Source organism: Macaca thibetana, chromosome 9 (assembly GCF_024542745.1).
Source record: "Macaca thibetana thibetana isolate TM-01 chromosome 9, ASM2454274v1, whole genome shotgun sequence".
NCBI classification, from domain to species: Eukaryota; Metazoa; Chordata; class Mammalia; order Primates; family Cercopithecidae; genus Macaca; species Macaca thibetana.
The window spans coordinates 79,658,447-79,681,579 of NC_065586.1; the positions used below are offsets into that span (position 1 = coordinate 79,658,447).

Here is a 23,133-nt window from a genome sequence, read left to right on the forward strand (position 1 = left end):
ATTTAGTAACTGAATATAGCTATATTAGTCCATTTTTGTACTGCTGATAAAGACATACCTGAAACAGGGTAATTTATAGAGAAAAAGAGGTTTATCAGACTCACAGTTCCACATGGCTAGGGAGACCTCACAATCATGGCAGAAAGTGAAAGGCATGTCTTACATGGCAGCAGTCAAGAGAGCATGAGATCCAAGCAAAGGGAAAACCTCTTATAAAACCATAAGACCTCATGATACTTATTCACTACCAAGAGAACAGTATGGGAGAAACCACCCCCGTGATTCAATTATCTCCCGCCAGGTCCCACCCACAATGCATGGGAATTAGGGGAGCTACAATTCAAGATGAGATTTGGGTGAGAACACAGCCAAACCATCTCAATAGCAAAGATGGCATCATTTGTCATATTTTAGTTTTATATTTTAAAGAACTAATTATGACTTTTTAAGAGTAATTAAGTAAAAAGTATTAGGAAATATAGTGTATGTTTTGTATAGTGCATGATTTACATGACTAAGCAACAAAATAACTCATTAATGAATGAGTTTAATGGATATATATGTTGTCCTTTTCTTTCCCGACCCACCACCCTCACATAGAATATTGGGATGTGAAGAGATTGTAGGAAAACAGACATAGTAGGAAACAAATATATTTTCTTTTTCATTTCTCTTTATGCTGCAATGATAAATTCTTCAGCAAGTTTGAGAACTAATTGCAATAGATGCAGTAAAGAAGGATGTAAGAATGCCAGAAATAGAGGCAACAGAGTCCCAAAAGCTCAAGTGGCATATATTCCCTTGAGAACCTAGGAGGGAGTAGAGTTTTCCTCAATTTTAGCAGCAGGAGAATGATAAAGATTAGAGATGTTGGATGGTTTATAGATTTATTTTGAAATGAACATCTGCAGGTTTCAAAATAATTAGTGGAATTCACAGCTCTGGCCACACTATATACTGTAATTCTCATGACTTCATGGTATGACTTTCATGAGTTATCTGAAGTATGTTTTTCCTTCTGATAGATCTCATGTCAGACTAGCCTGCCACAGAGTAAGGGAGACATTGAGGGAACCCACTGACAATTCTCTGAAACTTAGGTTTTTATTTTTCTAATCAAATATATGTAAAGTCTGAGTTTCTATGTAATGATAATCTTCAAGTGTGTATTTGTATGATATGGCCCTTAATCCCCATCATGAAAATAATTCAGAGTGAATTCTAAATTATGTCCAGCTCATCTTTTTATCTCTGTACTCCAATCTATCATGCAGCTAGAATAATTAATAATGCTACACTAGTTATAGCAGCATCTCCCACCTGCACAAAAATTACAAACAGATGGCACTTTCATACTCTAAATTCAAATCCATGTACTCTTATTTGCTAGCTAAAGGAAACTGAATTTATTTTTTGTTTTTCTGAAATATTCTTGGCTGTAAAATATGGGCAATAATAACTGCTTTTTTGGGTGTTTATAAGAACTAAAAGAAAAAAATCTAAAGCTCATCATATTTAAGACTTCTGTTTCTACTTGGGAAACAAATTCAACAGGAAAATATGAGTTATATCTCTGGGTACAGGGGTGGAAAAAAACAAACCCTAGATTTTTTCAACTTTGAGGTAATAATGTAGCTGGCTGTTTCATTTGAAAACAATGAATGATATTGTAATAATTTAATATATGTGTATATGTATTTAAAATGTGCTATATTCTGTTAAGCAAGGAGTTTATACTCTAAGAAAAAAATCCAATCCAATATATAGGCTTGTTATAAGACTATGTGCCACACAGATCTCCCTTGAAGGTAGAACTTAATGTTTTGGCTTTTTGGAGTGATGTAGGGATGAAGGAGTAAAGAGGGATGTACAGTTGCTAGCCACTTTAGAAATGACCTTATCTACAGAAGGCTGTCTTGCACATAGTCACATCAATTTCAGTGTAGCGCATATACTGACTGATGCCTGAGTGTAAACTCCTGGACATTTTACCCCAGCTCAGAAAAACTGCGACATGCAATTACAATTCTGCAGCTCCTTCCTTGGGTTGGCCAAGGCTGTAGTTGACTCTGTATAGTAGTTTGACTTTCTCCCTGAATCCAATTCTGCTCTTGTCCTTTGCCCTCCAAAAATGTTGACCCCCAAAGCATACCCCAATAAAACTCTTGCAGCTAATCTCTGTCGCCCATCGTCTGCTTGCCAGAGAACCCACATGCAAACACCTTTATACAGTGTAGCTTTTTCTTCAAGTCATACAAGAATCAAAGATGAGAGGCTCTTTTCTAAAATCTAAGTGCAGTCTGCAAAATAAATAAATCAGGCAGTATTTCTTTGGCTTGCTTTCCCACTATTTAGTTTATGATATCTCAGAAGAATTAGTTCATTGGGATTACGGAAACCAAGCTCTGGAAATATTCCCTATGTGTGTCATAATTCAAAACGTAGATATATAGCAAATACAGCCTCTTTTTCACTGTCTTATTCCTTCTGTGTGAACATTTTTATGAGGAGTTCCTCTGAGCCCAGTCTTTTCTAATGGTTTTATGACTTCTCAGTATCATACTCATCCAACTCTGCACAGACAGATTTCTGTCAAAAGCAATCAGTCTTTATGAAAGTAGCAGGAGTAATGTTTCCTCTGGGCAAACCAAATCAAAGTGGTTCACACTTGTCATGTTAGATGTAACTTCAGTCTCCATTTAGACTCCTCCGACTTTAAGTTTGAAATAAGTCAATAACTTCCTTCTTTATTACCTGCAAAGATTCTTGGTAGATAGATTATAGAGTTTCTGTTTCTCAAAGCAATACACTTGTTTTAATACAAGCATATTTCAGACATAGCGTGAGTTCTCTTCCAGGTCACAGTAATACAGCAAATGTTGCAACAAAGCGAGTCACATAGGGTTTTAGGTTTCCCAGTGCATATAAATGTTATTTTTACACTATACTATACTCACTCCATTCAGTCTGCAATAGCATTATGTCTGAAAAACAATGTCCATACCTTAATTAAAATATTTTATGGCTAAAAAAATACTGGCAATCATCTGAACCTTCAGCAAGTCTTGTTTTTTTTTTTTTTGTTGTTGTTGTTGTTTTTTTTTTTTTTTTTTTTTTTGAGACGGAGTCTCACGCTGTTGCCCAGGCTGGAGTGCAGTGGCGCGATCTCGGCTCACTGCAAGCTCCGCCTCCCGGGTTCCCGCCATTCTCCTGCCTCAGCCTCCTGAGTAGCTGGGACTACAGGCGCCCGCCACCGCGCCCGGCTAATTTTTTGTATTTTTAGTAGAGACGGGGTTTCACTGTGGTCTCGATCTCCTGACCTTGTGATCCGCCCGCCTCGGCCTCCCAAAGTGCTGGGATTACAGGCTTGAGCCACCGCGCCCGGCCTACAAGTCTTAATCTTTATACTGATAGAGGGTCTTGCCTCACTATCAGTGACTGCTCACTGATTAGGAGGGTGGTTGCTGAAGTTGGGATGGCTGTGTCAGTTTCTTAAAATAAGACAACAATGAATTGTGCTTCATTGAATGCTTCTTGCTTTCATTAAATTTTTATCTGTAGCTAGTGATGCTGTTTGATAGTATTGTAGCCAACAAAGTTTTTTTTTTTTTTTTTTTCAAAATTGGAGTCAATCTTCTCAATCCTTGCTGTGAAGTATATAAAATATTCTAAATTATCTGTTGCTATTTCAACAATGTTCACAGCATCTTCATTAGGAGTAGGTTTCATATCAAGAAACCACTTTCTTTGCTCTTCCATAAAAAGCAATTCCTCATCTGTTCAAGTTTATCATAAGATTACAGCAATTCATTCACATCTTCAGGCTGCACCTCTAATTCTAGTTCTCACTATGTCTACCACATTTGCAATTCCTTCATCCACTGAAGGCTTAAACCTCTCTTGAACCTCTCAGAGTCATTCATGAAGGAAGAAATCAACTTCTTCCAAGCTTCTATTAATGTTGATATTTTTACCTCCTTCCGTGAATCAAAAATATTGCTATTGGAATCTAGAATGGTGAATCACTTCCAGAAGATTTTTAGTTCACTTTGCCCAGATCCATCAGAGGCATAACTGTCAATGAACTTGCAGGTTTGTTGCATATGTATACATGTGCCATGTTGGTGTGCTGCACCCATTAACTCGTCATTTACATTAGGTATATCTCCTAATTCTATCTCTCCCCCCTCTCCCCACCCCACAACAGGCCCCGGTGTATGAAGTTCCCCTTCCTGTGTCCAAGTGTTCTCATTGTTCAATTCCCACCTAGGAGTGAGAACATGCGGTGTTTGCTTTTCTGTTCTTGCGATAGTTTGCTGAGAATGATGGTTTCCAGCTGCATCCATGCCACTACAAAGGACATGAACTCATCCTTTTTTATGGCTGCGTAGTATTTCATGGTGTATATGTGCCACATTTTCTTAATACAGTCTGTCATTGATGGACATTTGGGTTGGTTCCAAATTTTTGCTACTGTGAATAGTGCTGCAATAAACATATGTGTGCATGTGTCTTTATAGCAGTATGATTTATAATCCTTTGGGTATATACCCAGTAATGGGATGGCTGGGTCAAATGGTATTTCTAGTTTCAGATCCTTGAGGAATCGCCACACTGTCTTCCACAATGGTTGAACTAGTTTACAGTCCCACCAACAGTGTAAAAGTGTTCCTATTTCTCCACATCCTCTCCAGCACCTGTTGTTTCCTAACTTTTTAATGATCGCCATTCTAACTGGTGTGAGATGGTATCTCATTGTGGTTTTGATTTGCATTTTTCTGATGGCTAGTGATGATGAGTATTTTTTCATGTGTCTGTTGGCTGCATGGATATCTTCTTTTGAGAAGTGTCTGTTCATATCCTTTGCCCACTTTTTGATGGGGTTGTTTGTTTCTTTCTTGTAAATTTGAGTTCTTTGCAGAATCTGAATATTAGCCCTTTGTCAGATAAGTAGATTGCAAAAATTTTCTCCCATTCTGTAGGTTGCCTGTTCACTCTGATGGTAGTTTCTTTTGCTGTGCAGAAGCTCTTTAGTTTAATTATATCCCATTTGTCAATTTTGGCTTTTGTTGCCGTTGCTTTTGGTGTTTTAGACATGAAGTCCTTGTCCATGCCTATGACCTGAATGATATTGCCTAGGTTTTCTTCTAGGGTTTTTATTGCTTTAGTTCTAACATTTAAGTCTTGAATCCATCTTGAATTAATTTTTGTATAAGGTATAAGGAAGGGATCCAAAACATATGGCTAGCCAGTTTTCCCAGCACCATTTATTAGATAAGAAATCCTTTCCCCATTTCTTGTTTTTGTTAGGTTTGCCAAAGATCAGATGGTTGTAGATGTGTGGTATCATTTCTGAGGGCTCTGTTCTGTTCCATTGGTCTTTATCTCTGTTTTGGTACCAGTACCATGCTGTGTTGGTTACTGTAGCCTTGTAGTGTAGTTTGAAGTCAGGTAGCTTGATGCCTCCAGCTTTGTTCTTTTGGCTTAGGATTGTCTTGGTAATGTGGGCTCTTTTTTGGTTCCATATGAACTTTAAAGTATTTTTTTCCAATTCTGTGAAGAAAGTCATTGGTAGCTTAATGGGGATGGCATTGAATCTATAAATTACATTGGGCAGTATGACCATTTTCACGATATTGATTCTTCCTATCCATGAGCATGGAATGTTCTTCCATTTGTTTGTGTCCTCTTTTATTTCATTGAGCAGTGGTTTGTAGTTCTCCCTGAAGAGGTTCTTCACATCCCTTGTAAGTTGGATTCCTAGGTATTTTATTCTGTTTAAAGCAATTGTGAATGGGAGTTCACTCATGATTTGGCTCTCTGTTTGTCTGTTATTGGTGTATAGGAATACTTGTGGTTTTTGCACATTGATTTTGTATCCTGAGACTTTGCTGAAGTCGCTTATCAGCTTAAGGAGATTTTGGGCTGAGATGATGGGGTTACAATCACGTCATACAATCATGTCATCTGCAAACAGGGGCAATTTGACTTCCTCTTTTCTTGATTGAATACCCTTTATTTCTTTCTCCTGCCTGATTGCCCTGTCCAGAACTTCCAACACTATGTTGAATAGGACTGGTGAGAGAAGGCATCCTTGTCTTGTGCCGGTTTTCAAGGGGAATGCTTCCAACTTTTGCTTAAGTTGCTTAGCAGCTTAAGGAGATTTTGGACTGAGACGATAGGGTTTTCTAAATATATAATTATATCATCTGCAAAGAGGGACAATTTGACTTCCTCTTTTCCTAATTGAATACTGTTTATTTCTTTCTTCTGCCTGATTGCCCATCAGTACCGAATTTTTTGAGACTTTTTAGCATGAAGGGCTGTTGAATTTTGTCAAAGGCCTTTTCTGCACCAATAATATTGAGATAATCATGTGGTTTTTGTCTTTGGTTCTGTTTATATGCTGGATTATGTTTATTGATTTGCATATGTTGAACCAGCCTTGCATCCCAGGGATGAAGCCCACTTAATCATGGTGGATAAGCATTTTGATGTGCTGCAGCATTTGGTTTGCCAGTATTTTATTGAGGATTTTTGCATCGATGTTCATCAGGGATATTGTTCTAAAATTCTCTTTTTTTTGTTGTGTCTCTGCCGGGCTTTGGTATCAGGATGATGTTGGTCTCATAAAATGAGTTAGGGAGGATTCCCTCTTTTTCTATTGATTGGAATAGTTTCAAAAGGAATGGTACTAGCTCCTCCTTGTGCCTCTGGTAGAATTCAGCTGTGAATCCGTCTGGTTCTGGACTTTTTTTGGTTGGTATTCTATTAATTATTGCCTCAATTTCAGAGCCCGTTATTGGTCTATTCAGGGATTCAATTTCTTCCTGGTTTAGTATTGGGAGAGTGTATGTGTCCAGGAATTGATCCATTTCTTCTAAATTTTCTAGTTTATTTGCGTAGAGGTGTTTATAGTATTCTCTGATGGTAGTTTGTATTTCTGTGGGGTCGGTGGTGATATCCCCTTTATCATTTTTTATTGCGTCTATTTTGTTCTTCTCTCTTTTCTTCTTTATTAGTCTTGCTAGCCATCTATCAATTTTGTTGCTCATTTCAAAAAACCAGCTCCTGGATTCATTTATTTTTGGAAGAGTTGTTTTTGTGTCTCTATCTCCTTCAGTTCTGCTCTGATCTTAGTTAATTCTTGCCTTCTGCTAGCTTTTGAATGTCTTTGCTCTTGCATTTTATTTCTTTTAACTGTGATGTTAGGGTGTCAGTTTTAGATCTTGCCTGCTTTCTCTTGTGGGCATTTGGTGCTATAAATTTCCCTCTACACACTGCTTTAAATGTGTCCCAGAGATTCTGGTATGTTGTGTCTTTGTTCTCATTGTTTTCAAAGAACATCTTTATTTCTGCCTTCATTTCGTTATGTACCCAGTAGTCATTCAGGAGTTGGTTGTTCAGTTTTCATGTAGTTGAGTGGTTTTGAGTGAGTTTCTTAATCCTGAGTTCTAGTTTGATTGCACTGTGGTCTGAGGAACAGTTTGTTATAATTTCTGTCCTTTCACATTCGCCGAGGAGTTCTTTACTTCCAACTATGTGGTCAATTTTGTAATAAGTGCGATGTGGTGCTGAGAAGAATGTATATTCTGTTGATTTGGGGTGGAGAGTTCTGTAGATGTCTATTAGGTCAGCTTGGTGCAGAACTGAGTTAAATTCCTGGATATCCTTGTTAACTTTCTGTCTCATTGATTTGTCTAATGTCTCCCATTATTATTGTGTGGGATATAACACACATGTTTAAATGAACCTATTGGAGACATCCCAGATTAAGGTAAGGAAACGGCTGAAAATTATTATACTAGCTCAAGGAATGAGTGATGATAACATAAAGCTGGAACCGATATCTGGCTCTATCCCGGTGATGTTATCAAGGTAGGTAAAATTGTGACAATATGTGTAAAATAGAGAAAATCCCCTTTAATTTTATGATTACTGTTTGGGAAAAACTTGAGCTTATATTCAGCAAATGAAATGATTGATAGTATTGGGAAATTAAGAGATATTTTTTCTCTCATTAAATAGTTATTATATTAGCCAGAGGCACTTTTATTGCTCTTGTTTTACTTACAAATCTGTTAATCCTTTACTTGAATGTTATCCAGAAAATTTAATTGTATAGAATTTCACAGAGAATCCAATCTGGCTGTCACATTCTTTTCAGTTTCTAGTTATGATTTTGTTTTCTAGAAATGATACAAAAAACGATTTGTGAGACAATGTAATATACCAAAAAGCCCTGTGACAGACAGAAGGACAATGCTTAAAGTGTAGATTACTCTTGACTCTTCAGAGAAATGCATGAGCATGTTTATATTGAACCCAACAGAATACTAGAAAAAAGAAAATTAAAACTTGGATTAGTATATAGGACCTATAAAAACACCTGATAAGCAAAATGTCACATATTCAATAAGCATAGAGCAGACTATTTAAAATAGGTATTTAAGAAAACAAACCACAATACTCTGTGTTATAACTTGGCAGAAAATATAAGCACAATCAAATAAATAGGAAGACTGGGCTAAGCAGATTATCAAATAAAATGCAATTCATGGAGGTGGTGTTTTTCCCTTACTTCATTACTTAAGAAGTGATGAGTATTGAGTACAAGCTCAGAGATAACCTGACGTTGCCCCATATAGTAATATGGGCAAATATTTTAGAAAGTGATGCCACTGTAATGAGTGCTGAAAGAAACAATGCTTATGTGAAAATGTTTATGGTATATAAGGAAGTTACAGCGGACTCTCTTTTGGCTAGAGCATGCATTTTCAATGGTGGTAGATCGTTCCCAATGTATACTATCAGGTTTTGGGAGACAAAAAAACCTCACTTTTGTTATGTATAAAGCATGGGTAATATATATACATAAATATATCTGTGGAAGTAAAAATTTGTAAGGGTTCTATTAGAAAGAAAAAAATCTAAAAATCCTCTTTTGACGGGGGTTGATAATAAAAAAAGAGTTAAGCAATGCTAGAATAGACTGTTAAAAGTTAAACTAATATATTTAATTATACAAAGTAAGTATATATATTGCACTTATTTTAAAACTCACCTACAAATAGATGTCCTTAAAGAATTGTAGGTGACTGATACAGTTTGGCTCTGTGTTCCAACCCAAATCTCATCTCGATTTGTAATCCCCATGTGTTGAGGGAGGGATCTATAATCCCCACGTGTCCAGGGAGGGGTATGATTGGATAATGGGGGAGGCTTCCCCCATGCTTTTCTTATGACAGTGAGTGAGTCCTTACTAGATCTGATGGTTTTATAAGTGATTGGGAGTTCCTTCTTCACTCTTTTCTCTTCTGTCACCACGTGAAGAAGTGCCTGCTTCCCCTTCACCTTCCACCATGATTCTAAGTTTCCTGAGACCTCCCCAGCCATGTGAAACTGTGAGTCAATTAAACCTCTTTCATTTATAAATCCCCTAGTTTCTGGGGAGTATTTTATAGCAGTGTGAAAACTGACTAATACAGTGACAAAATTAAAAACAAGAAAGCGATAAGATGTAACAAAAGGACAAAGTTTAGTAAGTAATCATGCGATCACTTAATTTTTATTTAAAGAACAAAATGTGTCTTATTTTCTTACATTTTATCTAATAAACAGAAAACGTACCTTCTTTTAAGACAAAATTATAAATGCTAATTGGCAATTTTTCTTTCTTCATGTGTTTGAGTGGTTGGGGTGGGAACGCTATGTAATTGAAAAATAGAAATAGCTTCAGAAGAAATTTTGGCAGAAATTATTGCATATCTAACCTATATCAATGCAGAAGGAAAAATAAAACAGGCATTGTATGAGATAAATAAGCCATCCTGGCCTTAGGAATTCTTAATTTCATGTGGGCTGTTAAAAAATTGCAGAAAAAAAGCAATAGGGCATGTGGTAAAGAAACATACAATGAGCTTCAGGAGCACGAAGATGAGGCATTTTGTTTACTCAGATGCTTCTGAGAGAAGTGATACTTGGGCTGAAGAATAATCAGTTTTGGAAATAAGGGGAGGATTTTATGACTGGATAAAGCAGACATGAAATAGCATTTTTAGTATGGCAAAATGCACTTAAATTTAGATTTGGTGCTTAGAATATGTTCGCCCACAGAGAAAAAGATGAGACTGAAGAAGCTGGAGAAGTAGAAGTAAGAAGAGGTTGGAAAACTAAATATAATTTAATATATGATGTTTTTAGCATCACATAAAGAGGTATATACACACTAAACCTATAGTGCAGAATTATCAAATACAAAGCAATGGTGGGGAAATATGGAATGAGTCCTCCCAGGTTTTCAGCATTGTAAGGAATATTTGAAAAAGGGAAAAGACAGCCTTACTATGTAAATACATTTAATGAACATGAAACAACATTACTTTCTTTGTTTGCTGTATGAACATGAACATGACAACTCTTTTCCTGAAGCATTGAAGTAATAATCTTCAAGTGTTTACCATTAACATGAGAACTGAATATGTAAAGATTTTTAGTGCAAAGTTTCTTCCTAATGCTTACCTAGTAAGCGGTCTGCAAGCTATGTTGGAACAGCTTAAACTATCTTATTTAACTTGATGCCTTCAGTTCATTTGCATTAAATAACACCCAACTACAGGAATATCATTTATTTTTATTTACTTGCTATCTTTTTTTTTTTTTTTTACTTCTCTGCCATATTTCCATCCCTGCTCTGATTTTCCATTTCTCATACATTGTACACTCCACAAAACAATTTACAGATTCTTTTCTCTAATAGTGTCTCCTATTGTGTAATACATGGATACACTACAGATTTTTAGGCCAATTATTTAATTGCATAACATACATAAATAGCAATAAAAATCGAGTGTTGCTATGTGCAAAAGGGATCAGAAGGCTGGATGGAAAGAAGAGATTTCCCAGATGAAGTAGAACTGAAGCTAGGTTTTGAAGATTTAAGTTGGATTGGGGGAAAATAGAAACAAACAAAAAACTCTATCAGGGAAGGTGAGGGAGAGCATGGTCATTTCAAGGAAAACCAGGGTAGTACATTGTAAAAGTGTTTCTGATTTATCACTGTCCCATTATGTGAAGGAATGCTATTTCTGCACCCCTTGACATCAGACTTGTCATGTGATTTGCCTTGACTGATAAAGCAGAAGTATAGGTGATATGATGACCTCCAAGCAGAAACATTAAAAGCTGCAGCTTGACTATCTCATGTCTTTTTAAATTCCTGCACCACATGAGCTTCGTATTCCAATAGAGGCTGCTCCTTTAGCCTGTCTTCTAAGTAAAGACAGACAGAGTAAAGCTGGATTTGGAATTCACAATGGGTGCTGTAGAGGTGAGAAGGGAACATCAGTGGTAACAAACCACTGACACTTGAGAGTTTCTTGGTAGCTGATTGACACCGTAAGTATATTCCTTTGACTAAAACATAGAGTTTGTGTCAGGGAGTTAGTTGAGGGACATAAGTGCATAAAGATAGGTTAGAACAAGACCAGGTAGAGCCTTGAATGCTAGGATAAAATGTAGCTTATCGTGTATCTTAGAGTAATAGTTGATCCCTTGAATTGTGTTAATTGTGTGTTTTCTAGATTTCTAGGGACTAGTATTTGAAAGTTACAATATTTAATGGAAAGCTATTCATTCTGGTTATTTTTTAGTGATTTTAACTCAAGTTATGCAAGTTACCTTCTAGTCAGTAGGTCTACTTGCCATTGTTCAGTAATGATTATGAGGCATTTGTGTGCAGAGTGAAAAAATTTACCTGTATTTTGAGTCTTTCAATTGCTTGTCTCCTTTAGACTAATAATCACAGCCCTTGAAATAACTCAGCTTCTTAAAAGAAAAAAAGACAACTATCGTATATCTTTTTGAAGTTAATCGATAATGATTTTAAAAATGTATTTTCACTAGTAATGTCATGAAGGATGCACTGCCCAACCTCCCTGATCAACAGCTTTGATGGTTCCCACTTCAAAGTGAGAAAGATGTACATGACCTCTTAAATTACTGTAAAGAACAAACAAAAGGTAGAGCAAAGCACTCTCTCAGCTTCACACGGGGCCAATTAGGTGCTACACGGTAGTTTACACCTTTATAATAGCTATAACATTTTGGTTTTCTCCTCAAGTTATTTTGTTGGGGCTGATTTTTGTCATATAATTTTCTATCTAAATAATTAATCTAAATGGATATTTGACATATTTTAAATGGAAATGAGTCATTGTAAATTACACAAGTAATCTACCCAGGGACTTCTCAATGGAAGGAGTGCAAACATCAACCTCTACTTTGAGGTTTTATCTCAATATATTCCACCCATACAGGCATGCTTTTAGGTCTTCTCTACAGTACTGGTAACCCCCAGGGTAGCAATCCCAGTAATGAACTTCCACTTTTATAGATGGAAAGAATTGTATAACAGACCATTCTAAAAAGATAATGAGAAAAAAAGGGGTGGGGAATGAATTTAGTGTTTAAGAAATATATTTCCCGGCTCCCTTTTCAAGTGGAATGGTATAAAATTGGTTCTCAAAAATTATACAAAAAATCTTTGTTCAATAAATTCCCTTGAACATTGTCTGACTTTTTTTCTTAAGTAATTGTGTGGTTTTCTTTCATATACTCTAACTTTGGTGTTAATCAATAAGGTTTGTGAGTGGTGTTTCTGGAAATTATTCAAAGTTCTGTCCAGTGAGGTCTTTATTTGACTACAGGCTATCAGCCAATTTACCAGCAATATGCATTCACAAGTTAGTAGCCACAAATCAGGCCCCATAGTAACGTGTATATTACAAAAATGTGTTAACCATGGACAGATGATTATAAAGTTGCAGCTATTACTGTTTATTGTTTTGATGTAGTACAAGGGGAAAAGAGATGTGTTATTTTTCTTATTAACAAATTTAATTAACTTTTAATTGATTTCTAGGAAGATATATGTTTTCATTATAGCATCATACACTGAACTGCTTGACTAGATATTAAACATCAATGCAAAGTTCTTGACAGTACTGCTGATAATGAGGGGTTCTATGTTTGGTTATCTTGTTTAACAGCTACATGTTCATCTAGAATAGTAAATAAGTAAAACTGCCTTGCTCAGCCAGCTCATGTTGCTTAACTTACATTCCCTTATTTATGCTCCTTGATTTAATGGGGACATAGGAATAGATAAGGAAATAGCTCTGCATTTTATATTCTATTCCCTTTGTTTCCATTAGATGCGTGTCTCAGTCACCTTACAATTTTTAGAGTAGTTTTCTGGGGGATATTATAGTATTTTATTCCATAAGCAAATATACTTCTTGTCATGGTAGCTATGACTTCAGTGAATTAAGTGGTTATAGATTCAGTCCAAGTGTGTGTGTACTTGACATATCATAATTTATACCAATTTAAACTGATTATTTAAAATTATGAAACTCTATTGATGAGGATGCCCCATTTAGCATTTACTGTCAGTCTGCTTAATGAATATCTGCTTGGATATTTTCTCTAAAAACTCCTCTCAGGCTGAGTGAGATGGCTCACACCTGTAATCCCAGCACTTTGGGAAGCCAAAGTGGGAGGATAGCTTGAGCCCAGAAGTTCAAGACTGACCTGGGCAACAAGGGGAAACCCCGTCTCTAATAAAAATAAAAAAATTAACCAGGCATGTGGGCATGTGCTTGTAGTGCCAGCTACTCAGGAGGCTGAGGTGGGAGGATCACTTGAGCCTGGGAGGTAAAGGTTGCAGTGAGCCTAGATCACACCACTGCACCCCAGCATGGGTGACAGAGCAAGACCTGTTTCAAAAAAAAAGAAATCCCATCATAAAATCATCATAAAATATAGATTGCTATATATTTTTATATGGCAGTATACACACACTTGCACATGTGTGCACACACATATATCAAGGTTAAAGATGCTGTGATGGGGATTCTTTCCTGGATTGTCCAAGGGAGCGTAATGTAATCTTACATGCCCTTAAAAGTGGAGGAGGATACCTGAAGAGTAGGTCAGAAAGATAAAATGGAAAAAGATGGAGAGAGGGATTCGAAGAATGTGAGAGGGGCTTGACCACCATTCCTGGCTTTAAAAATGGAGGAAGTGTGTCATGAGCCAAGGAATATGGGGACCTCTAGAAACCGGGATTGGTCATCACATGACAACCATCAAGGAAATGGGGATCCCAGTTCTACAAACTCTAGCAACTGAATTCTGTCAACAACCTGAATGAGCAAGGACGTTGTTTCTCCTTAGAGTCTCCAGAAAGAAACATAGCCCTGGTGAGACCATCTTGAATTTCTGACCTATAGAGCTTTAAAATAATGAACTTGTTTTGTGTCAGCTGCTCAATTTGTGATAATTTGCTATGGGAGCAAAAGCAAAACTAATTTAGATATGTTTCCTAGTGGATATATAAACAGCTGGACATGTATAAAACACACAGACACACATACAGCCACATCAGTCAAATTGAGTCATTCTACCATAATAAATATTCAATCATATGAGTCAGTCAAAACAACTTGAACAAGAGTCATTTAAATTTCCAATTGCATAAATGATTAATGTTTTCGATCTTAAGATATTCCATAGACAGAAAAAGTGACTGAGATTTTAAGGGTATTATTGTTATGAAACAAGACTTATTTATATTTTGTTATTGGCCGACAATTTTTTCTATTTACTTGATGAGTAATTTCAAGTAAATAGAAAAAAGAGTTCACCCTCTTTTTTTGGTGAAAATGGGAGAAAACAGTGTTTGTTGTTTTCACTAAAATGATCAGCTTGACTGATTTGTCAATAATTCATAAGACAAATTCTAGGCAAAGTATAAAAGTAAAAGAAACTATATCGACAGAAACTATTCAACTCTGTCACAGTATTTTTTCTCTTCAGGTATTTCTGCAATTCTTCTATCTTTTCTCAGAACTAAACCTCAGAAATATTAAACTCCCAGGGGCAGTTGTGTTTTCATGAGTCAAAGAGACAAATCCTGCTGAAATGCTTGGCATTATGACATACAGGAGCACCACTGTAAACATGATTTTCACATCTTAGACATTCTTGTTTCAAAGAAGGCACAAACATTCAGCATCCCCATTCTGCATGCTTTACCAGTGCCTGTAAAACTGAATATACAACCGCATATGTGCTCTTAAAACACATCGTATTGCATTCCACGCTTTGTGGACCTGGAGCGATTTTTGTGTCCCTGGCTCATAAGGCAGCCAAGTGTTTTGTTTTGCTTCCTTTCCTGTTGACAGTTTGGGGCATAATTATGTAACATTTTACAGTTTCTAAGATTTATTTCAGTTTCTTTTACATGGAACTTTTCAAAGCAAAATATACAGTAGCTGATAGCGAGATTCATAATTAGTATCACAATTGAGTTTCAGCTAAGATTCCTTCTAATTACATTTCATTAGATGAATATTTACTCAATATTTTCTCATTGTATTTGATGCAAAGTGATTTTACATGACTTCAAATTTTCAGTAAATATGGGTATATTATGGTATCAAACATTCTCACTTATGCAGAGATGTGTTTTCTAATGTTGAAGAAGAGTTCCTTGCAGGTACATTACAGTTACTGTAGTTTTACTCCCATTTGGCTTTTGGAACAGATTTAGTTTCAAATCTGTTTCATTTCATCTAACATTCATTAATTCAACAAGCATTTGTTAAGTACTTTTATATATGAAGTATTGTGTTAAGAAGTGGGACACTGAGATATTTGTTTCTTGTGTAACCTTCCATAAGTCATAGTGTTCTCATTCGTAAAATGAGATTAATGATATTTACTCATAACAACATCATGAGGATTAAGTCAGGTTATACTTATAAATATTATTTATGATAAATATGATTAATGTTTATTATAATAAAAATTATTACATAAATAATAATGGCATAACATAATAAAATGTTATCTATTATAAACAAACAATGCATAACAATATTATTACTAAACATATATAAACATAAAATGAATATGTAAAGTGAGCAAAAACCTATGTAATCTTAAATTGTCACTCAGTAGATTATGTTAAATGAATTAAGAACAAAATTTTTTCTCACTTTAGAATTCAAAACCTATTAAAATCATAAGACATAAAGATTCAGTACTTTTATAATATGAGTTTTCTGTCATAATATAGTATTGTTATTGCTAATGACATTATAAGTTTTTGTTTTGTTAATTTTAAATTAAGAATATTAAATATATTTTTCATGTTTTATATTTTGCATTGTATAGTCATTGTCATTTCCTCCTTAACCAAATAATATTTGGTCAGAAAAATGCCATAATTTGTTAAGTATTACCTTCATTTACAGTAGCCCATCAAAACTTATGTGAATTTTCTTGCTTTTCATATTATTTAATAGGCAACAGACCCCGATGCTGGAATAAATGGTCAAGTGCACTACAGTTTGGGTAACTTTAATAATCTTTTTCGTATCACATCCAATGGGAGCATTTACACAGCAGTGAAGCTTAACAGAGAAGTCAGGGACTACTATGAACTTGTTGTTGTGGCAACAGATGGAGCAGTACACCCTCGTCATTCAACTGTAACCCTGGCCATCAAGGTTTTGGACATTGATGATAATAGTCCTGTGTTCACCAATTCAACGTACACTGTCCTTGTTGAGGAGAATCTGCCAGCTGGGACCACCATCCTTCAAATAGAGGTGTGTGGAAAAAGTATTTATTACATTAATTCTACATTAGGAGGTTTGCTATTAGGGTTTGTTTGCCAAAATTAGCAAGTAAAAATACAACACACCAAGCTGGATTTTAATTTCAGATAAACAATGAATAATTTTTTATTATTTCTCCAATATTGCATATTGTATTTAGTGTGGCAACCCTACTTTAAAGATATCCCAAAAATTAAAGACGGAAAGGTCTCTTTGTAAGAAATTTTAAAAATACTTTTTAATAGATTTTTTAATTTACAAAAGTAATATTCTGTTTATCCCAACAGTTGACAATACAATAGTTTATGAAACAAAAGTTAATAATCTCCCACATTGTGCCTCCAGAATACTTAGCATTAAATTTATTTCACATTTGTCTTTGTGTTCACACAAATGTCAAAAAAAAAATGTGTGTGTGTGTGTATGTGTGTGTGTGTATATATATATATATATATATACACACATTTGTGTGGGTTGTACATATATAACATAAATGTGTATACACAGGAAAAACACAGAGTTACATATTGGTTCCCCCTCTATTTTACAGATATCGTTTATACCCATTATTCTGTATTTTTTTCACATTCAATACACAAAAGGCATCTTCTAGTAATCTAACTCTCCTTTTTAATGACATCTCTGTATCAAGCCTCTTTTTTAAGTTTTCAATTATAAATTACAAAAAGTCCTGAACATTTTGATTCAGTAGGTTAGGCTGATCCATAAATCTGCATTTTTAAGCAGCCATCTCATTTAATACTGACTCAGTTGGTCTATGAGGTATGTTTTGGGGGGAAAAAAAAAAAGGTAGCCAATTTTCCACCTGTAGTCCACAACTTGAATGTTCTTAGCACAGTTTTCCAGACTCTGTATCCCTTCCATAATTGAACTCAGCAATAAACATTAACAAGTCTAAATAAGGCAAATACTGACCAGGGAGAGAACCATCATTCCTTCATCTATTCCACCATTCATCTATCAAATAATTAATTAGTTAATATATTTATTTAACAAACATATCTTCAGTATGTACAGTATGCAAAGTCTCCTGCCAGTGTCGTTAAATTCATGCTGTCCTAGGGGATACACAGACTTTGGGGATACAATGGTGAACAAAACAAATCTGCTGCTTTCTTGGAGTTTTCAGGCTAGTTTAGCAATCAGTCAAGAAAATTAGTAGTTAAAACGTAGGTCCTCAGTACAAAGGGCCTAGGTAATAGAGGTGGAGCTCCTAACCTAATCTTAAGACAAAGAGAAACTTATTTCTAAATGGTGAACTGAGGGACAAGTAAGAGCTATTCAAGAGGAAATGGAAGAAAGATTGTTTAAAGTAGTGGAGGAAAAAAAGTCTGGTCAAAATCATGGAAGACGGGAAAGTGTGAGGGGTGAGGGGCTAAAAGTCTAGAAAATGTAGTGACTCTTACCATGTTAAGGATAATGGCGTTGATTGAAAATTGAATTAAAAGCCAGAGGATTTTAAGCAGGAAAAATCACATAATAAAATGTATGCTTTAATAGCATCTTTCTGATTGTTAAGTCAATAATTGATTGGAGGAGACTAAGGCTGAGGTTCACATAGGATATTTTGCATTAAAGTATGCACATTAAAACATACTCTGAATCTTCCCCATTTTCATTCTTGCTCCATTTGGTTTTCTGTACCTGAGGTGCATTTGCTAGTCTGTACTGAGTGAAATAGCCATTCTACAAGACTCCCATGAAAACCCATCCTTTCAGCTAAAGGACATCGTTCCCAATTTAGAACATCTTTTAGATTTCATGTCACATTTTTTCCTTCCTATTTTAGTATTTGTGTCTCACTTCCTATTTTAGTATTTGTGTCTCATTTCTTCTCTGAGACCATAACCTGTAGGGAAATAATTGTGTCTTGATTCATTTTGGTGCTCTCTACAGCACCTGTGTGTAACTACTACTGAAATGCTAGTTAAATGAAGGGAAGTATAGTAGAGTGATCTCTAGAAATGTATTATAAGATCACTGTGAAAAAGAATTACTACTTACATTTTCTTAGTTTTCTTATAGTACTTTAGCCATCCATTATGTTTATGGAAATCACTCAGTGTTTATTTTTATTTAATATATTTGTTCATGATTATTAAATCAGCAGAAAATAAGAAGTAATCATTTAAGACTATTTTTTTTTTACTGTGATATAATTCATTTAGTGATTTTTCAAGTTAAATAGATAAAGTAATAACATCGACAATGACAAAATCTTATGGGAGTATTTCTCTCTCTCTGTCTCTCTCTCTCTCTCTTTCTCTGATTCTCCCTCTCACCGCCTCCCTCTTTTCCTCCCTCCCTCCGTCTTTCTCTCCTCCATCCCTCCTTCCCTCTCTCTGGTAAATTATTAAATAATGTATTTCTCTTTTAAAACGTGTCTTTTTGTCCTCATTAAATTCATGCTGTCCTAGGCACTGACACATGACTTCCATCCTTCCTGCATTTCTTTATTTTGGTAACATCACTAATAAAACCATTCTTTTGCTTATTACAGGCCAAAGATGTCGACCTTGGAGCAAATGTGTCTTACCGGATAAGAAGCCCAGAAGTGAAGCATTTTTTTGCACTACATCCATTTACAGGAGAACTATCCCTTTTAAGGAGTTTAGATTATGAGGCATTTCCAGACCAAGAAGCAAGTATCACTTTTCTGGTAGAGGCCTTTGATATTTATGGGACAATGCCTCCTGGTATTGCTACTGTCACAGTGATTGTAAAGGTAAGGACGAAAGATGACTTCTGGTTGCCTGCTTTTCTCTCTATACATGTAGGTTTTGTTTCTTCTATTATACCTATAAATATATTTTGATAATAATTCCTAATGACACAGTGGTACCAGACCCAGAACATGGATTTTTCCAACGGAAAATAGTTATGAATACATAAGAAATAACTATATTTTTGACTATAAAAGATCAGTTTTAAAGAGGCACTAAATATGAGTACAAGGACCATGGAAATTTGAGTCTGCATCAGCTCTCCATCAAGTCATAACCTCTCTAGACTAGATTTTAGTTCAAATTCCACAGCATCAGGCATAATTATTTGGTACAAATCCAACTAAAAAAATTTTGTAAATGACTCTGAAGGGCCAAGAGTTCTTAGGCCCTAAAATTAATTTATGGCCCAAACCTCTGGGATGAAATACGCTTCCAAGTTAGATGGAATTGGGGCTAAATTCCGGCTCAACCCTTTTTAAGCTCTATGATCTTGGGGACTTTGTAAACCACTCTGGATTTGTTATCTCATTTATTATAATACCCTGTGCCAGATGATTGCCTGAAAGAGCATGGCATTTTTAACCTTTTGAATTTCTAGTCATTTTTAAGAAACAACTTGAAAGTAGATATGAGAAGAAGTACTATAAGTTGATCAGTCCTCAAATAGTAGTACATACAATGATTATCTGAGCGTCATCTTAAACTTCCAGATTTCTCTACTCCTTCCCCAAAGAAGGACCTATCCCGATCATAAACATCAGCATTTGAGAAAAGTACACAGATGATTCTTATACAAGACATCTGAATCCCATATTGAGAAATTTACTTCAAATACAAAGATACACGTACAAAAATCCTCAAGTTACTTTACTAAATGAGTATATTACTAAAAAAATGACTTTACATGGCAGTAATTTCTTAGGCAATATAAAGTAAAAGTTCATTCACAATCATGGTACGTTGTAAAAATTTTTGTTTTGGTAAGGGAAGAAAATAGAAACTTGAAAGAGTCCTATTTAAAGTGTTTTTTTCCTGCTTCCAGAATAGATTTTGAATGATGAAAAAGGGCTGGTCAGAAAGAAATAGAGATACCCGCCCAGAGCAAGGGCAGTGGAGGGAGGAAAAAGACAGAAGATCTATAAGATAAATGAGGCACTTGCAAAGAAGCTTATAGAGTATTTCAATGGCCATGCATAAAATAGATGAATATGAGTAATTAATTGAATAAACAATTTAACTTTACTATAGATATTTTGGTTTATATTTTATTCACAGTTGTATCTATGTTCTACCCCCAAAAATATTATTGATAATTATGGCTCAGATTTTACCAGGTGACTATAGATATCAAGTTTCTATGTTAAAAAAAAAAAAAAAGAAATATACGGGCTTAGATAGAAAAATGTGGAAAGATGTGGACATTTTTAATGAATGTTTAGTTGCAGGATCATACCATAGGATTGGAATGAAATATTGGCAACTACATATTGTCTACTACATGTTGGTACTATTTATGATTCATATAATCACTAAAAATGTGTAATAGCTGAGTGGAATCAAAGTTACATGACTTGCCAGCTTTGTTAGGTTATCTAATCCTGGAGATCATGCAGATACCTCTAGGCATCTGTGTTTACTTAAACTTTGTCAGTATTACATTTTCAGGTTGTATTTTGTTTCAGTCAATGCTTTTTCATTTGTTCTTTTGAAGTGGTTAGAGTTACAGTCCATTATGTGTTTAAGGTGAATTGTTTAGCAGAATTTACATATGATAATTTACTAACAATTCCATATCATTTGGATTTTGTTGGCTACCTGAAGACGGTGGGACGGTGCAGATACATTTCTGCCTAAAATAAGACAACGTTCCTGAAGATTACTCTCTTTTTCTTTCTTTTTTTAATTTTTTTTTTTTTAATTTTAGTGTCCAGTACATTTATGTGAGATCATTCAGATTATGCATGTGCAACACAAATGTCTCTGAGGCACCTTAGTAGAAGACTATATGTATCCTGGGTCATAAGGTAAACAAGGTCATAGGCAACTTTTCTGCAATTCTCATATTATAGGGACTACAAATAAGATTTTATTTTATTTGAAATGATGGAAGAAGAATTCACTTTTCTTAGGTCGTTGTTTGGTTGTTGTGCTGCTAAATAGCTAGATATACGCTATGAGTTTTCTTAGACAACAAAGTAATGATGTGAAAAAATATTTCACCAATACATAATTAATATAACTATATTTTTCCAGTAGGTTAATGTTCTTGACCCTAAAATTTTGGGGTTTGGATTTTATTTTTTTAAGATAATTCTGCAATCACAGTTAAACACAGGAAGTATTCCATGACCTTTTCTTTTTTTAGTGTCTTATTTTACATTTTCATCTTTTATTTAGATTCAGGCGTTACATGTTCACATTTGTTACATAAGTATATTGCATGATGCTGAGTTTTGGGATATGAATGACCTTGTCAACCAGATAGTGAATATAGTACCCAATAATTAGGTTCTCAACTCCTGCTTCTTCACTTCCTATCCCACCCAATTTCTGTCTATTAATCTTCAGTGTCTATTTTTATGTCCATGAGCACCCAATATTTAGTTACCATTTAGAAGTGAGAACATTCAGTGTTTGGTTTTATGTTCCTGAATTTGTTTAGAATAATGGCTTCCAGCTGTATCTATGTTACTGCAAAGGACATGATTTTATTCTTTTTTAGGGCTTCATAGTATTCTATGGTGTGTATGTACCCTTTTAGATTTATCTAATTCACCATTGGTGAGTATTTAGGTTGATTCCATGTCTTTGCTATTGTAACTCATAAAACTTTGGTAAATAAATGTTATATCTTGGCTGGGCATGGTGGCTCACACCTGTAATCCCTACACTTTGGGAGGTCGAGGTGGGTGGATCACCTGAGGTTGTGAGTTTGAGATCAGCCTGACCAACATGATGAAACCCCATCTCTATTAAAAATACAAAAAATTAACTGGGCATGGTGGCGCACACCTCTAATCCCAGCTACTCAGGAGGCTGAGGCAGGAAAATCACTTAAACCTGGGAGATGGATGTTGCAGTGATTTGAGATCATGGCACTGCATTCCAGCCTGGGCAACAAGAGCAAAACTCCATCTCAAAAAATAAAATAAATTAAATGTTATATCTTAACATATGTTGTGTCTTGTAACTGAAGACATACTATTATTTTAATTCAAAAGGTTTATGGCATGCTCGGGTGAGTAATTCAAATGATTCTAAGTAATTTCCAACATGTTTCTTTCTTTAAAGTTTTTAATTTAGGCTCATGAATACATGTGCAGTTTTTCATACAGGTAAATTGTGTGTCACAGGATTTGATTGTACAGATTGTTTTGCCACTCAGGTAATAAACACAGTACCTTATAGGTAGTTTTTTTTTTATCCTCACTCTCCTCCATCTGTCCACCCTCAAGCAGCCCCCAATGTATGTTGTTCCCATCTTTGTGTCCCTATGTACTCAACATTTACCTTCAGCTTCTAAGTGAGAACATGCAGTATTTGGTTTTCTGTTCCTATGTTAGTTCACTTAGGATAATGGCTTCTAGTTGCATCCATGTTGCTGCAGAGGATATGATCTCATTCTTTTTTATGGCTGCATAGTTATTCCATGGCATATATGTGCCACATTTTCTTTATTTAGTTGACCATTGTTGGGC

The 23,133-nt window shown here is 35.2% G+C and overlaps 1 protein-coding gene across 3 annotated transcripts in view; it reads left to right on the forward strand.

Annotated features, from left to right (window-relative positions):
• PCDH15 (protocadherin related 15) overlaps positions 1-23,133 on the forward strand; it is a 1,784,920-nt gene that overhangs the window by 1,574,268 nt on the left and 187,519 nt on the right. For all 3 annotated transcript variants that reach the window (XM_050805159.1, XM_050805156.1, XM_050805157.1), the window contains 2 exons: positions 16,374-16,679; positions 19,210-19,434. In XM_050805159.1, coding sequence (XP_050661116.1) covers positions 16,374-16,679; positions 19,210-19,434 — 531 coding nt within the window. The remainder of the gene's footprint in view (positions 1-16,373; positions 16,680-19,209; positions 19,435-23,133) is intronic.